The 17,787-nt window shown below is 41.0% G+C and overlaps 1 protein-coding gene across 4 annotated transcripts in view; it reads left to right on the forward strand.

Moving 5' to 3' along the window:
• LOC121389949 (MFS-type transporter SLC18B1-like) overlaps positions 1-17,787 on the forward strand; it is a 39,885-nt gene that overhangs the window by 1,603 nt on the left and 20,495 nt on the right. For 2 of the 4 annotated variants that reach the window (XM_041521619.1, XM_041521618.1), the window contains exons 1-5: positions 1,905-2,064; positions 8,247-8,456; positions 13,251-13,346; positions 14,260-14,333; positions 15,110-15,257. In XM_041521619.1, coding sequence (XP_041377553.1) covers positions 2,053-2,064; positions 8,247-8,456; positions 13,251-13,346; positions 14,260-14,333; positions 15,110-15,257 — 540 coding nt within the window. In that variant the 5' untranslated portion in view covers positions 1,905-2,052. Of the gene's footprint in view, positions 1-511; positions 2,065-8,246; positions 8,457-13,250; positions 13,347-14,259; positions 14,334-15,109; positions 15,258-17,787 lie in introns of those variants that run through there. The other 2 variants (XR_005960126.1, XR_005960127.1) reach the window with 1 other exon arrangement.

The following is a 17,787-nucleotide window of genomic DNA, read 5'->3' on the forward strand; positions in this document are numbered from 1 at the left end:
TCTATAGCAAACACTACAATAACAAAAAACCACCTCCTCAGAACAGTACCTTAAACGACCAGAAAATGTGACTTGCAAATGATATAGTGTGCACCCAGTTTAAACCACTTTTTTCTCATTTTCAAAATAGAGATCGAGTAATGGAATTAAGACCCCATGTATAACTCCCAAGCCCCGACTTTTCTTTCGTTTCTATAATTATCATTTCTGCATTATCTCTTAAAATTTTACAAGCAATCAGACCCGTAGGAACGATATTTGGAATGAGGGGGGGGGGGGGGGGAGGTACAGTCTCTAGTGAGGGAGCACAGTCCATATTGTTACCTTTATTTACATAGAGTTGGACAAAACACTGTACATTGTTGTGAACTCGAGTTGAAGAGCACAGCCCCCACCCCCCCTCGTCCCCACCACCACCACCTGATTCCTAGGGGCCTGGCAATGGGGTCAGTGATTTTCAATAATGATCATAACAATGATTATCTTACAACTATCTTTGATACCATTTCAGAAGGCAAACATCTTGGTATTTCCCGAAGACGGGGTTTACGGCATGTTGTTCACCAGGCAGACGATCAAACCATATCTGGAATACATACCCGACCCCAACGACGTGTCGTGGAACCCATGCTCCGAACCAGGGAGATTTGAAAACAGCGACGTACAGCGCATGCTCAGCTGCATGGCCAAGAACAACCGGATATTCATAGTGGCCAACATAGGCGACCGTCAGCCATGCGACGGGCCAGATTGCCCGGATGACGGACAGTACCAGTACAACACGGACGTGGTTTACGACGACTTTGGGAACTTCGTTGCCAGATATCATAAAACACACCTCTTTGAAGAGTCTCAGTTTGATACCCCAAACAACACAGAGTTCGTGACCTTTGATACTCCTTTTGGTAAATTCGGCGTGTTTACGTGTTACGACATACTGTTTAAAAGCCCGGCGGTGGATTTAGTGAAGGAATATGGTGTGAGGAATTTCGTTTTTCCCACAGCATGGGGAGACAAATTACCTCAACTGTCTGCCATAGGATTTCATTCGTCTTTCGCGCGAGGCATGAAGGTCAATCTAATGTCATCCAATATACACATGCCGACATTCCGGATGTTGGGGAGTGGGATTTTCACGCCAGATGGAGCCGTTTCCTATTACTATGACGACGGTATTTTCAGTAGCGGCAAGCTCCTATTCGCTAATATTTGTTATGAATACGAAACAGTGGTTCAAAACAGAATTGCTCTACCTGCTGCCCGCCATGTTTATCCATTTGACGGCAGTAGAATAAAATATATTCAAAACAGCGCTTACTCGCCGGACGATATTCGTCCATTTCCCTTTGATAGTGCCAATAATACTGGAACAAAAATGACAAAATTCAGTCATAAAATTTTGAGTAATTCACTGGAACCAGTTTTCAGAAACATGGCACGATACAGACACACAGTAACAGCTAGACGTTTGGCGTCACAAAATCAAATAATCTCTAGGACGAAATTTACGAGAAATTTTCTCGGGCCAATAGCGAACAATCGATTTCACTGGCTTCCCCTCAGTAGGACATTCGGAACCCTGACAAGCTGTACGGGAAAGACGTGCTGTTACCTGCAATATTCGAAACGCAGGAATTTTAACAGGAGGGAACTGTACGCGTTTGGAATATTTGACGGCTATGATGCGGAAAGATACACGCAAATCTGTTCTGTTGTCAAATGCCAAACTCGTAGCTTGAACAGCTGTGGAAGTGCGACAAAATGGGCACGTACCAAATTTAAATATGTAAATCTGAGAGGACAGTTTTCCAGCAGTTTTATATTCCCGGAGGTGATCGCAGCAGACAGCCACGGTATTGGATTGGACGATTCTGCATGGGTGTATAAACATGAGTCCATTATTATTAAGAAAGGGACGACGAAACCCGTACTTTGTATGTCGTTGTTGGCGCGAGTGTACAGGCTGGATAAGAACACATAATACAGTTTAGTAAGAGGTCTTACCTCAGGTGGATCTATAGTCCGTCCCACGGGGAACGCCTTAATCATACTATGGAATTTAGTGTAAGTTATTTATTTCTAAGCCGAGTATTTTTTAAATTGCAAATTGCATGCAAGTAAAAAAAAAAAAGGGGGGGGGGGGGGGGGGGGGGGGGGCGTGCACGTGGACCAAGTCACAACAGACATGGAATGAATAAAGGAATGTTTAACGACACTCCAGCACGAAAAATACATCGGCTAATGGGTGTCAAAGGGTACCCTAATAAAAGTTCCTCCACTACCACACCCCTACCACCCCCATCACACACACACAAACACACACACACACACACACACACACACACACACACACACACACACACACACACACACAAACACACACACACACATACACACACACACACACACACACACACACACACACACACACACACACACACACACACACACACACACACACACACACACACACACACACACACACAAAACACACACACACACACACACACACACACACACACACACACACACACACACACACACACACACAAACACACACACCCACACATACACACACACACACACACACACACACACACACACAACACACACACACACACACACACACACACACACACACACACACACACACACACACACACACACACACACACACACACACACACACACACACACACACACACACACATACACAAACACACACACACATACACACATACACAAACACACACACACATACACACACAGACACACACATACACAAACACACACACACACACACACACACACAAACACACACACACACACACACACACACACACACAAACACACACACACACACACACACACACACAAACACACACACACACACACACACACACACAACACACACACACACACACACACACACACACAACACACACACACACACACACACACACAAACACACACACACACACACACACACACACACACACACACACACACACACACACACACAAACACACACACACACAAACACACACACACACACACACACACACACACACACACACACACACACATTATTATATGTCAAACATTTGGTAAGACACATATATCCGCCTTGGATATACCAGTATTAGGGCAGTGACGAACCGAAGTACCTCAGTCCAGCGCTGTTTCATGATATATTTTTAAAATATCAATATAATACATACATAAATACAACATGTATATAATACAATAAATAAAAACAACCGCTCACCGACGCACACCAGTCCAGCGCTCTACCGACTGAGCTAAACCTAAATCTGGCCCATCGGTATGACAAAGATAAATGGTATGTGCTATCCTGTCTGTGAGATGGTGCATATAAAATACCATTTGCTACTAATGGAATAATGTTTCCTCTCTAAGACTATATGACAAAATTACCAAATGTTTGACATCCAACATCCGATGATTAATGAATAAATCAGTGAGCTCTAGTGGTGTCGTTAAACAAAAACAAACTGTACTTTGGTAAACAGAACCGATCTCAGCTACTGATCTATTTTCAGCTTTGTTATGCTGATGTCAGGTTACCAACAATCACGACAGAGTTTGCCAACTCGACAGTTGCGTTGTAATCCCCACACGTCAAACTTAGACTGTTGTGTTCGGATTAACAACTAATCGGTCGTCAAAAGTTGTATACGACGATCATCGTGTTGTAAGAGCATACAGACTAGCAACGAGACAGTCGTAGAAGTCGAGTTGGCTAATTCCGTCGTGACAGTTGGTAATCTGACCCTAGCATTTCAGCTAACATCCCAACAGTATATTAACATCAACTTAAAAAAAAAAAAAAATGCTTATGGCAACAGCTTTCAATAATTATGGTAATAAATTCTGCTGTATAGCCTGCTTACTCGTGTCATTTGGTAATATTAAATCGCTTCTCTTAACCAAAGATACATCCATATAATGTGACAGTGATTGGGGGGTGGGCGGTGGTGATTGTTCGGAAGAAGCTATGCGAGCTTATAAAATAACGTATTAGGACTATTTCTAGCCTAAATAACAAGAGGAAATTTTAAAAGTTTGTTTTGTTTATCGACACCACTAGAGCATTGATTTATTAATCATCGGCTATTGGATGTCAAACATTTGGTAATTTAACATATAGTTTTAGAGAGGAAATCCGCTACATTTTTCCCATTAGTATCAAGGGATCTTTTATATGCAGCATCCCACAGACAGGAACATACCACGGTCTTTGACATACCTGTCATGGTGCACTGGTTGGAAATAGTCCAATGTGGCACTGACAGGGATCGATCCTAGAACGACCGCACATCAGTCGAGTGTTTTACCACTGTACTATGTCTCGTCCATAACATGAGGACGTCAGTAAAGAAACAAATACACAGGAAACAGTAATGCCCGGTGTTCTCTGGCTAAACGTAAAGGACACGTTTGAACTACTCCGCTCCCTTTGCCCAGCCCCAATTGTTTTCCTATTTTGCTGTGGAAGTATGCACTCAACGCATTTTAATTAAGGTTATATGGCGTCGAACATAATGACTAAGCACCTAATCAAAAAGATAATGAGAGAGGCTACTATTTTTGACTAACAGTAAAGGGATTTTTATATGCATTATCCGGCAGAGATAATAGTACATACCACGGCTTTTGTTATACTAGCTGTGGACCACTGGCTGGAACAATGAATAGCCCATTACGACCCACCAACAGGGACCGATCCTAGACAGACCGCGCATCAGGCGAACGCTTTAACACTGGGCTACGTCCCTACCCGTACTTTTCTGGGAAGGGAAATGTTTAGAATCCCCAGTCACCCCCACGCCACCTGCCCCTGCCTTGCCCTTAGGTACGGTCAATATCGACCTCGTCAGTTTCATCCATTTCCATACACTGTGCTATCCGCATCAGAAGGTAATCAGCATTTCTGACTTAACGCAACGGTTTTGCTGGAATAAAATGCAAAAGATCAAGTGAATCTAATTTTTTTTTTTTTAACAAAACCACTGGAGCACATTTATTAATTAATCATCGGCTATTGGATGTCAAACAGTTGTAATTTTGACACATAACCATTAGAGGAAACCCGCTACATTTCTCGTAATTTCCCCCATTACATGATGTTACTATCGGAAAAGTAACAAGGATTATTTTAATAGTTACTTTTCCGTAGGCAGAACATTCATTATACACCACGGCGTTTGATATACCAGTCGTGGAGAACTATTCTGGACGGTAACAAAAGTCGAATCATGAACATGAACCTACAATAATTTCAGCTTGTCTTCGCTTGAAAGGAAAAGAAACTTGTTTTTAAAATAGCCAAATATATTAATGTTCTGACTGAATTAATTAATTAATGTTTAACAACACCCCAGCACGAAAAATACATCGGCTATTGGGCGTCAAACTATGGTAATGCAAACAAATAAAGTGATGATCAACATCAATATAAAAATTCAAGATTTAAATAAAAACAGTGTAAAGAACTGTGCAAAAATACAAATATCACAGATAGATACTGACTTTTACTCAAAATTCCAATTTGTGCTGTATTGGCCATTCTCAAAGAGAATGTTACACCCCTGCACCACGGTGAGGTTACAGCAGACGCAGGGGATTAATGTTCTATGTTTATGGACAATTTGGGGCGGAATGTATCCCAGTGGTAATGCACTCGCTTGATGCGCAATCGCTTTGGGATCGATTCCCGTCGGTGGGCCCATTGGACTATATCTCGTTTCAGCCAGTGCACCACGACTAGTATATCAAAGGTTGTGGTATGTGTTATCCTGTCTATGGAATGGTGCATTTAAAAGATCCATTGTTACTAACGAAAACAAATTTAGTGGGTTTCCTCTCTAAGAATATAATATGTTAAAGTTACCAAATATTTAACATCCAAATAGCCGATGATTAATATATCAATGTGCTCTAGTGGTGTCGTTAAATAAATAAAAAAAACTTTTCTGAACAATTTGTAAAAAAAGAAAAAAAAAGAACAACAAACAACAATAACACAACAAAAAAACATATATGACTAAAACGGCTGTTAGGGGGATCCTATAATACCCGTAACTGAATGAAATACGATTATCCAAATATCTCTCCTAACTGTATATCTATTAGATCTCTCTGTAACGGGCAGTTCAAAACCCGCATGGCTCGTCTAGGAATGATCAGAGATAAGATCTTATATAAAGTATGTATAATATAGCACGTTTAGTTCACTAGAAAACACAACAAAAACACAATACACTTTGGAATCTGTATTAACCTACGCTGACAAATGTACTGCCGCAGTAGTTAATTAACAACAACAATTAATAACAACCCAGAACTGATCACTTAATTAGTTAATCACTAGGTGTCTAGTTTACACAATATTCTAATCACTTCACCGTGATACAACACGCACACGTGTGATAATTGAGAAACGTTTCCAGGGGAACTTAATTAATATTTCAAAACACTAATTTTAAAACACTAAGGAATATTTTTGACTATTATAGCCGTTTTTGACAACTGAAATCATACTTTACTTTACTTTACTTTATGGTTCAGATTATCAATTTCCGTACATTCGAAATGTTTTTGGTCACCCTGGTGGTTTTAATATCACAAAATGCATTTCTGATATTTGTAAAAAAGCACGTGCGTCCGAGAAGTAACAGTTATGGAGTCGCGTTTTAGTCTATTTTTATTGGGTATTTCACCATTTCAAAGTCACAGACTCATGTTTCACTCAATTGTAACTTTATCCAAATGAGTTACAGGTTTGTAGATGATCTAAACTTAGTATTAATTTTCACGGGTTGAAACTAGGGTCAGTCCCTTTAGCTAAACTTTGTGTTAATTTTTACGGGTTAAAACTAGGGTCAGTCCCTTTAACTAAACTTTGTGTTAATTTTCACGGGTTGAAACTAGGGTCTATCCCTTTAATAGGGGGAGATAAAACGTCAAACGGGATACTTAAACGTACTGGATAAATAAATGTGTTTTAAGACGTTTTTTCACGATATAAGATTTGGGGCATTTTAAGAGTGTCTAGCAGTTCATGCCATTTCTTTACAACACTCACACTAAATGAACGGGAGCCAAAAGACTTAAGCTTCTATCCTGGGACAGCCAGTAGGTTATATAGCTCCGGACATATGGTTAAAGACCACACATATATTGAGAGAGGAAACCCGCTGTCACCACTTCATAGGCTACTCTTTTCGATTAGCAGCAAGGAGTTCTTTATATGCACCGTGCCACAGGCAGTATAACACATACCACGGCCTTTGATATACCAATCGTGGTTCACTGGCTGGAGCGAGAAATAGCCCAATGGGCCCACCGACGGGGATCGATCCCAGACCGACCGCGCATCAAGCGAACGCTTTACCACTGGGCTACGTCCCGCCCCAAACTAACGAAAGTATAATTTGAAATTTCATGAGCAGACGACAATTCCACTGTGTGTCGGTGTTGCTGTTTGATTTACATCTTGGTCAATAGACCGGCCTCGGTGGCGTCGTGGCAGGCCATCGGTCTACAGGCTGGTAGGTACTGGGTTCCGATCCTAGTCGAGGCATGGAATTTTTAATCCAGATACCGACTCCAAACCCTGAGTGAGTGCTCCGCAAGGCTCAATGGGTAGGTGTATACCACTTGCACCTACCAGTGATCCATAACTGGTTCAACAAAGGCCATGGTTTGGCTATCCTGCCTGTGGGAAGCGCAAATAAAAGGTCCCTTGCTGCTAATCGGAAGAGTAGTCCATGTAGTGGCGACAGCGGGTTTCCTCTCAAAATCTGTATGGTCCTTAACCATATGTCTGACGCTATATAACCGTAAATAAAATGTGTTGAGTGCGTCGTTAAATAAAACATTTCTTTCTTTGGTCAATAGTTTATATTCATAGTGATATTTGAACTAGTATTAATTTTAACATTTGAAAATAGCATTTTGTTCCACAAAAAACAAAATTAAAATTAAAAATAAATGTTCAAGGGAGCTAACGCTTACACATTAACAAATGGGATGCGTCATAAACATTTTGTCCAGGATTTTATTCAACAGATGTTCAATAAAATATGTTATAGGTGGGAATGGTATACATTACTATAGGATTTAATGGGCGTGTGATAAAGGTAATGGCTGGAAGCCATATATAATGTATTATTAAATATATATTGGAACAAAAAAAACAACCCTAATCGGATGCATTTCAGACTGGTGTGACACTCCGGAGTGTCATGGAGACAGAACGAAGTGCGTGCGTTCCCTCCAAGGCGTCAGAAAATGGACCGAATCGCAATAAGAAAACTTTGGAATGGAGAGACTTTTCAAGGTGGAAGATTTTGCTGTTACTGATTCTGTGTTTGGCGAACTTTCTAGCAGGCTCTTGTTTTTCCTTAATGGGGCCGTTTTTCCCTCGAGAGGTATTGTACACTAGTGTTGTTCTTACTTTGTCCCTTTCTTTTCTACACTTTGTTGTTGTTGTTATTCTTATCCTTTTCCTCATATATCTTCTTATTTCTCCTTTATTTGTCAACCTCCTTGGTTGTATTCACCTCCTCTGTCTTCTTGTTATTCTCCTCCTTCATACGTTATGGGGCGGGACGTAGCCCAGTGGTAAAGCGTTCGCTTGATGCGCGGTCGGTCTAAGATCGATCCCCGTCGGAGGATCCATTGGGCTATTTCTTGTTACAGCCAGTGCTCAACAACTGGTATAACAAAGGCCGTGGTATGTACTATCCTGTCTGTGGGATGGTACATATAAAAGATTCCTAGCTGCTAATCGAAAAGAGTAGCTCATGAAGTGGAGACAGCGGGCTTCCTCTCTCAATACCTGTGTGGTCCTTAACCATATGTCTGACGCCATATAACCGTAAATAAAATGTGTTGAGTGCGTCGTTAAATAAAACATTTCCTTCTTTCCTTCATCATACGTTTACGTTCTTCACCACACTTTAATTATTATTATTATTTTAAATTATATTTTTGCTCTGCCTATCCATTTTGTTTTGTATTTTATAATTTTCTGTATTTCTGTAAGTATTCTGTTTTCTGTCACACGTATTCTATATCAATGTATACATACATTAATTATTTCAAGGAAACACAAATGAACCAGTTAAGGTCGAGGTATTATAAAACGCATGAATTAACTTTACTAGTATACTGATCACACTTTGTGGTGTCCATATGAGGTGGCACTCACTGGCGCCATGAGGGATATATCCCTTCATCACGCCTCTTTGTTTTTCAATATCCTTTTATATTTGCCTGTCGCTCTATTACCACGACCCATATTGATGCCCCCCCCCCCCCCCCCCCCACCGTCCAGTAGCGTGGCCCCCAATATAAAATCATGCTTACGCCAATGATGAAACTTTGTTACAAGGGGGTAGGGGTGGGGTCGAAATATTTAGGGTCCGCCAACTGACTGGGTCCACCAACTAACAAGGTCCCTCCAACTAAGTAGGTCACCAACTAACTGGGTCCACCAACTAACTAAAAAATTAAAGTTTGTTTTATTTAACGACACCACTGGAGCACATTGATTTTTTATCTTATCATCGGCTATTGGACGTCAAACATATGGTCATTCTGACATTTTCTTTAGAGGAAACCCGCTGTCGCCACATAGGCTACTCTTTTACGACAGGCTGCAGGGAATCGTTTTATTTGCGCTTCCTACAGGCAGGATATCACAGACTATGGCCTTTGTTGAACCAGTTGTGGATCACTGGTCGGTGCAAGTGGTTTACACCTACCCACTTGCGGAGCACTCACACAGGGTTTGGAGTCGGTATCTGGATTAAAAATCCCATGTCTCGACCCCAAACCCAGTACCTATCAGCCTGCAGACCGATGGCCTAACCACGACGCCACCGAGGCGGGTCTCTCCAACTAAGTAGGTCCACCAACTAACTGGGTCCACCAACTGACTAGGTCCACCAACTGACTGGGTCCACCAATTAACTAGGTCCACCAACTAACTAGGTCCACCAATTAACTGGGTCCAGCAACCGACTGGGTCCACCAACTGACTAGGTCCACCAACTGACTAGGTCCACCAACTGAATAGGTCCACCAACTAACTAGGTCCATCAATTAACTAGGTCCACTAACTAACTAGGTCCATCAACTAACAGGTCCACCAACAAACTTGGTCCACCAACTAACTAGGTCCACCAACTAACTGGAACCACCAACTAACTAGGTCCACCAACTAACTAGGTCCACCAACTAACTGGATACACCAACTAACTGGGTCCACCAACTAACTAGGTACATCAACTAACTACGTCTACCAAGTAAGTAAGTCCACTAAGTAACTAGGTCCACCAAGTAACTAGGTCCACCAACTAACTAGGTCCACCAACTAACTGGGTCCACCAACTGACTGGGTCCACCAACTGACTGGGTCCACCAACTAAACTAGGTCCACCAACTAACTTGGTCCACCAACTAACTAAGTCCACCAACTAACTAGGTACACCAACTAACTAGGTCCACCAACAAACTTGGTCCACCAACTAACTAGGTCCACCAACTAACTGGAACCACCAACTAACTAGGTCCACCAACTAACTAGGTCCACCAACTAACTGGATACACCAACTAACTGGGTCCACCAACTAACTAGGTCCACCAACTAACTTGGTCCACCAAATGAATGAATGAATGAATGTTTAACGACACCCCAGCACGAAAAATACATCGGCCATTGGGTGTCAAACTATGGTAATGCAAATAAATAAAGTGATGATCAACATCAATATAAAAAATCAAAACTTAAACAAAAACAGTGTAAAGAACTGTGCAAAAACATAAATATCACAGAATTTTACGGATACTGAATTTTACTAAAAACTTCAATGTTATGCTGTATTGGCCATTCTCAAAAGAATGTTACATCCCTGCACCACGGTGAGGTTACAGCACACGCAGGGGTGGTCCACCAACTAACTAGGTCCACCAACTAACTGGATACACCAACTAACTGGAACCACCAACTAACTAGGTCCACCAACTAACTAGGTCCACCAACTAACTAGGTCCACCAACTAACTAGGTCCACCAACTAACTGGAACCACCAACTAACTAGGTCCACCAACTAACTAGGTCCACCAACTAACTGGACCCACCAACTAACTAGGTCCACCAACTAACTAGGTCCACCAGCTAACTTGGTCCACCAATTAACTAGGTCAACCAACTAACTGAAACCACCAACTAACTAGGTCCACCAACTAACTAGGTCCACCAACTAACTGGAACCACCAACTAACTAGGGCCACCAACTAACTAGGTCCACCAACTAACTAGGTCCACCAACTAACTGGATACACCAACTAACTGGGTCCACCAACTAACTGGATACACCAACTAACTAGGTCCACCAACTAACTAGGTCCACCAGCTAACTTGGTCCACCAATTAACTAGGTCAACCAACTAACTGTAACCACCAACTAACTAGGTCCACCAACTAACTAGGTCCACCAACTAACTGGAACCACCAACTAACTAGGGCCACCAACTAACTAGGTCCACCAACTAACTAGGTCCACCAACTAACTGGATACACCAACTAACTGGAACCACCAACTAACTAGGTTCACCAACTAACTAGGTCCACCAACTAACTGGAACCACCAACTAACTGGAACCACCAACTAACTAGGTCCACCAACTAACTAGGTCTACCAACTAACTAGGTCCACCAACTAACTGGATACACCAACTAACTGGAACCACCAACTAACTAGGTCCACCAACTAACTAGGTCCACCAACTAACTAGGTCCACCAACTAACTGGAACCACCAACTAACTAGGTCCACCAACTAACTAGGTCCACCAACTAACTGGATACACCAACTAACTGGAACCACCAACTAACTAGGTCCACCAACTAACTAGGTCCACCAACTAACTGGAACCACCAACTAACTAGGTCCACCAACTAACTAGGTCCACCAACTAACTGGATACACCAATTAACTGGAACCACCAACTAACTAGGTCCACCAACTAACTAGGTCCACCAGCTAACTGGAACCACCAACTAACTGGAACCACCAACTAACTGGAACCACCAACTAACTAGGTCCACCAACTAACTGGATACACCAACTAACTGGAACCACCAACTAACTAGGTCCACCAACTAACTTGGTCCACCAACTAACTGGAACCACCAACTAACTAGGTCCACCAACTAACTAGGTCCACCAACTAACTGGATACACCAACTAACTGGAACCACCAACTAACTAGGTCCACCAACTAACTAGGTCCACCAGCTAACTGGAACCACCAACTAACTGGAACCACCAACTAACTGGAACCACCAACTAACTAGGTCCACCAACTAACTGGATACACCAACTAACTAGGTCCACCAACTAACTAGGTCCACCAGCTAACTTGGTCCACCAGCTAACTTGGTCCACCAATTAACTAGGTCCACCAACTAACTAGGTCCACCAACTAACTGGAACCACCAACTAACTAGGGCCACCAACTAACTAGGTCCACCAACTAACTAGGTTCACCAACTAGCTGGATACACCAACTAACTGGAACCACCAACTAACTAGGTTCACCAACTAACTAGGTCCACCAACTAACTGGAACCACCAACTAACTGGAACCACCAACTAACTAGGTCCACCAACTAACTGGATACACCAACTAACTGGAACCACCAACTAACTAGGTCCACCAACTAACTGGGTCCACCAAATAACTGGAACCACCAACTAACTGGGTCCAACAACTAACTAGGTCCACCAACTAACTGGATACACCAACTAACTGGAACCACCAACTAACTGGGTCCACCAAATAACTGGAACCACCAACTAACTGGGTCCACCAACTAACTAGGTCCACCAACTAACTTGGTCTAGCCAGTGACTGGATCCAGGCAGCAAATGTCCGTGCTTAATGCTTAAGGCTCATGCACGCTATTCTGGACACACCTCAGCTCAGCTATCTGGGATGTCTGTCCAGGTTAGTGGGTTAGCTGTTAGTGATTAGTGAGACAGAAGTTGGTGTAGTGGTCTTACACCTACCCATTGAGTCGTAAAACTGGGTGGGAGCCGGGACCGAGATGCGAACCCAGCGCCTACCAGTCTTACCTCCGATGGCTTAACGACAACATCACCTAAACCAGTTGCGACTATGCATTGTTTTGCTAACTGTCTGTGTTTCTTTCAGGCGGCTATGAAGGGAACCTCTCCCTTGGTTATTGGACTAATATTTGGCTGTTATCAGTTTGTCACGTTTGTGACTTCTCCCATATTTGGATCATTGGTATGTATAGTTTGATTTATTAATCATCGGCTGTTGGATGTCGAACATTTGGTAATTTTTACATAGTCTTAGAGAGGAAACCCGCTACATTTGTTTTTTCATTAGTAGCAAGGGATATTTTATATGCACCATCCCTCAGACAGGATAACTCATACCACGGCCTTTGATATACCAGTCGTGGTGCATGTCATGCATAGTTACTTCCATTCCCCAAAACGTATCATGAGTATGTTATTTTTAACTGGCAATTCTACATATCAAAATGCATCAACATCAATAAGATTTTACACTTAAAAAAAAAAAAAAAAAAAAAAAAACTAATTCTGGCTCATACTCTGCTAGGCTCAGATTGGGATGGGAGGGAGGAGAAGGGGACGTGACGATGTGCAATGAGATCCGTTTTTACCCTGGAACCTTTTTCTTCTCTCTGACTCTCATCGTAATCCTCTTACATGTTGATCTGGGATTAAGGTTATTACTTTAATGACAATTCCGTGGTGATCTGACAATTATGAAAATAAACCGAATATCAGTTGAAGGCATACTGTCACGGATTTAAGGACCTTATTTCTCTAAAAATGGATAATAAATAAAATTTACATTAATTGTTGGAAACCAAATCTAGCTATCGCATCACCTTAACTGAACCATGATGGAGTGAAATCCATGTCATCCCTCTCGGCAATTTTAGTTTTGGAATTATGGACCATTGCCATAATTCAATTATTTTTACAAAATGTCATTAATAAATGGAGTATGGTGGTTATGAAGATGGTTGAATAAAGTACATTTAGAAACAAATCAAATTATTTTTGTTCAGGTAATACTTTGTTGGACCATTAAATAGGTCACTGGTATGTGACAATATGCCTTTAAAATCTTTAATTTATAATCTTTTATCACTTCTTTGCAGATTTCAACCATTGGTGCCAACTTCCTACACGTTTCCGGTCTGTTTTTAGGTGGATCCTGTACCATTCTGTTTGGGTGAGGCGGCAAGGCATACTACTTTCTAGAACACTAATCTCTGTTGTGTTAATTAAGGCCGCAAGGCATACTACATTCTAGAACACAGATATCTACTGTGATAAGTGAGGTCGTGGGACATACTACATTATAAAATACAAATATCTACATTCTAGAACAGAACTATCTACTGTGATAAGTGAGGTCATGGGACATACTATATTATAGAATACAAATATTTACATTCTAGAACAGAACTATCTACTGTGATAAGTGAGGTCGTGGGACATACTATATTATAGAATACAAATATTTACATTCTAGAACAGAACTATCTACTGTGATAAGTGAGGTCATGGGACATACTATATTATACAACACAGGTATCTACATTCTAGAATACAAATATCTAAATTCTAGAATACAAATATCTACTGTAATAAATGAGACGGCTTGACATACATTCTAGCACACAAACATCAACTATGATAAGTGAGGGCGCATAACATACTACATTCTAGAACACAAATGTGATAAGTGAGGTCGCGTAACGTGCATAGTACATTCTATAACACATTTATCTATTGGTGTGTGCATAATATTTCACTTGTAAATGAAATGACACGAAATTATTGTTTAACATTCTAAAATTGTTACCAGTATTCACACTGATCATAACTGTTAAATGATACACAACAAACAACCCATTAATTTCGTCATTATTTTATGTAATAACAAAGGAACTTATAATATATAAAAGCAAATTTAAAAATGTCTGCAAGATTTACATTTTACAGTTTGCTCGACCAGAGTCAATCTGGAATCCCGTTTATTACGCTGTCGTTTGTGACGCGGTCTGTGGAGGCGTTAGGTTCAGCCGCCTTCATGACGTCGAGTCGAGCTATCGCCAGCACCGCGTTTCCTGACAACGTGGCCACTGTGTATGTAAGTATTATCTTTACAATATTCGATGTGGCCACTGTGTATGTAAGTATTATCTATACACTATTCGACGTGGCCACTGTGTATGTAAGTATTATCAATACAATATTCGACGTGGTCACTGTGTATGTAAGTATTGTCTATACAATATTCGACGTGGCCACTGTGTATGTAAGTATTGTCTATACAATATTCGACGTGGCCACTGTGTATGTAAGTATTGTCTATACAATAGTCGACGTGGCCACTGTGTATGTAAGTATTTTCTATACAATATTCGACGTGGCCACTGTGTATGTAAGTATTGTCTATACAATATTCGACGTGGCCACTGTGTATGTAAGTATTGTCTATACAATATTCGACGTGGCCACTGTGTATGTAAGTATTATCTATACAATATTCGACGTGGCCAGTGTGTATGTAAGTATTGTCTATACAATATTCGACGTGGCCACTGTGTATGTAAGTATTGTCTATACAGTATTCGACGTGGCCGATTGTGTGTGTAAGTATTGTCTATACAGTAATCGACGTGGCCACTGTGTATGTAAGTATTATCTATACAGTATTCGACGTGGCCACTGTGTATGTAAGTATTGCCTATACAATATTCGACGGGGCCACTGTGTATGTAAGTATTGCCTATACAATATTCGACGTGGCCACTGTGTATGTAAGTATTGTCTATACAATATTCGACGTGGCCACTGTGTATGTAAGTATTGTCTATACAGTATTCGACGTGGCCGATTGTGTGTGTAAGTAGTGTCTATACAGTATTCGACGTGGCCACTCTGAATGTAAGTATTGCCTATACAATATTCGACGTGGCCACTCTGAATGTAAGTATTGTCTATTCAATATTCGACGTGGCCACTGTGTATGCAAGTATTATCTATACAATATTTGACGTGGCCACTGTGTATGTAAGTATTATCTATACAATATTCGACGTGGCCACTGTGTATGTAAGTATTGTCTATACAATATTCGACGTGGCCACTGTGTATGCAAGTACTGTCTATACAATATTCGACATGGCCACTGTGTATGCAAGTATTGTCTATACAATATGCTCGACATGCCCACTGTGTATGTAAGTATTGTCTATACAATATTCGAAGTGACCACTGTGTATGTAAGTATTGTCTATATAATTTTCGACGTGGCCACTGTGTATGTAAGTATTGTCTATATAATCTCCGACGTGGCCACTGTGTATGTAAGTATTGTCTATACAATATTCGACGTGGCCACTGTGTACGTAAGTACTGTCTATACAATATTCGACGTGGCCACTGTGTATGCAAGTATTGTCTATACAATATATTCGACATGACCACTGTGTATGTAAGTATTGTGTATACAATATTCGACGTGACCACTGCGTATGTAAGTATTGTCTATACAATATTCGACGTGGCCGATTGTGTGTGTAAGTATTGTCTATACAGTATTCGACGTGGCCACTGTGTATGTAAGTATTGTCTATACAATATTCGACGTGGCCACTGTGTATGCAAGTATTGTCTATACAATATTCGACATGGCCACTGTGTATGCAAGTATTGTCTATACAATATTCGACATGACCACTGTGTATGTAAGTATTGTCTATATCAAATGTTCGACGTGCCCACTGTGTATGTAAGTATTGTCTATACAATAGTCGACATGGCAACTGTGTATAAACGAATGAATGTATAAATGATGAATGAATGAATGAATGAATGAATGAATGAATGAATATTGAATGAATGAATGCTCTGTATTTCCTCCATTAATATCGGAGAGTAGACCGATATAACACATTTACATTTCAACTTTATAACATATTAATAACATAATTTTTAAATTAAACAGATAAGTAAATTTACACATTCATGTGGAAATATTAACAGTGGTATCATATTATATATAATTCTGATTGGATGTTCCATGAACTTATCTCACGGGCAACAACAAATAAGAACTTGGCCCATTCATCCGATACATATGTTCATTGAGTTATGTTATACCACCGAGTAGTGTTATTACTCTCATCTCATCACATGTACAGTCTTCTAGTTTGATAAACTGACCTATCTCCATACAGTCAAATAAACGTTCAGCTTGTTCCTTTCCTCGATTAGTTCTATACAGCACATTAGCATTCTGTCTCTCACTATCTCTCCTTCCCTCCCTGTATCACTGGGATGATATTCAAACTGAAAATATAGTGTTGTTTGACGTCATTCTGGTTATCGTTCCAAGGTAGGGCGGGACGTAGCCCAGTGGTAAAGTGCTCGCCTGATGCGCAGTCTGTCTAGGATCGATCCCCGTCGGTGGGTCCATTGGGCTATCTCTCGTTTCAGTCAGTGCACCACGACTGGTATATCAAAGGCCGTGGTATGTAGGATGGCGCATATAAAACATCCCTTGCTACTAATGGCAAAATGAAGCGGATTTCCTCTCTGAGACTAAGACCAAATGTGTGATGATTAATAAATCAATGTGGTCTTGTGGTGTCGTTAAATAAACACAATTTTAT

This window comes from Gigantopelta aegis, chromosome 15 (assembly GCF_016097555.1).
Source record: "Gigantopelta aegis isolate Gae_Host chromosome 15, Gae_host_genome, whole genome shotgun sequence".
In the NCBI taxonomy this organism is placed as follows: Eukaryota; Metazoa; Mollusca; class Gastropoda; order Neomphalida; family Peltospiridae; genus Gigantopelta; species Gigantopelta aegis.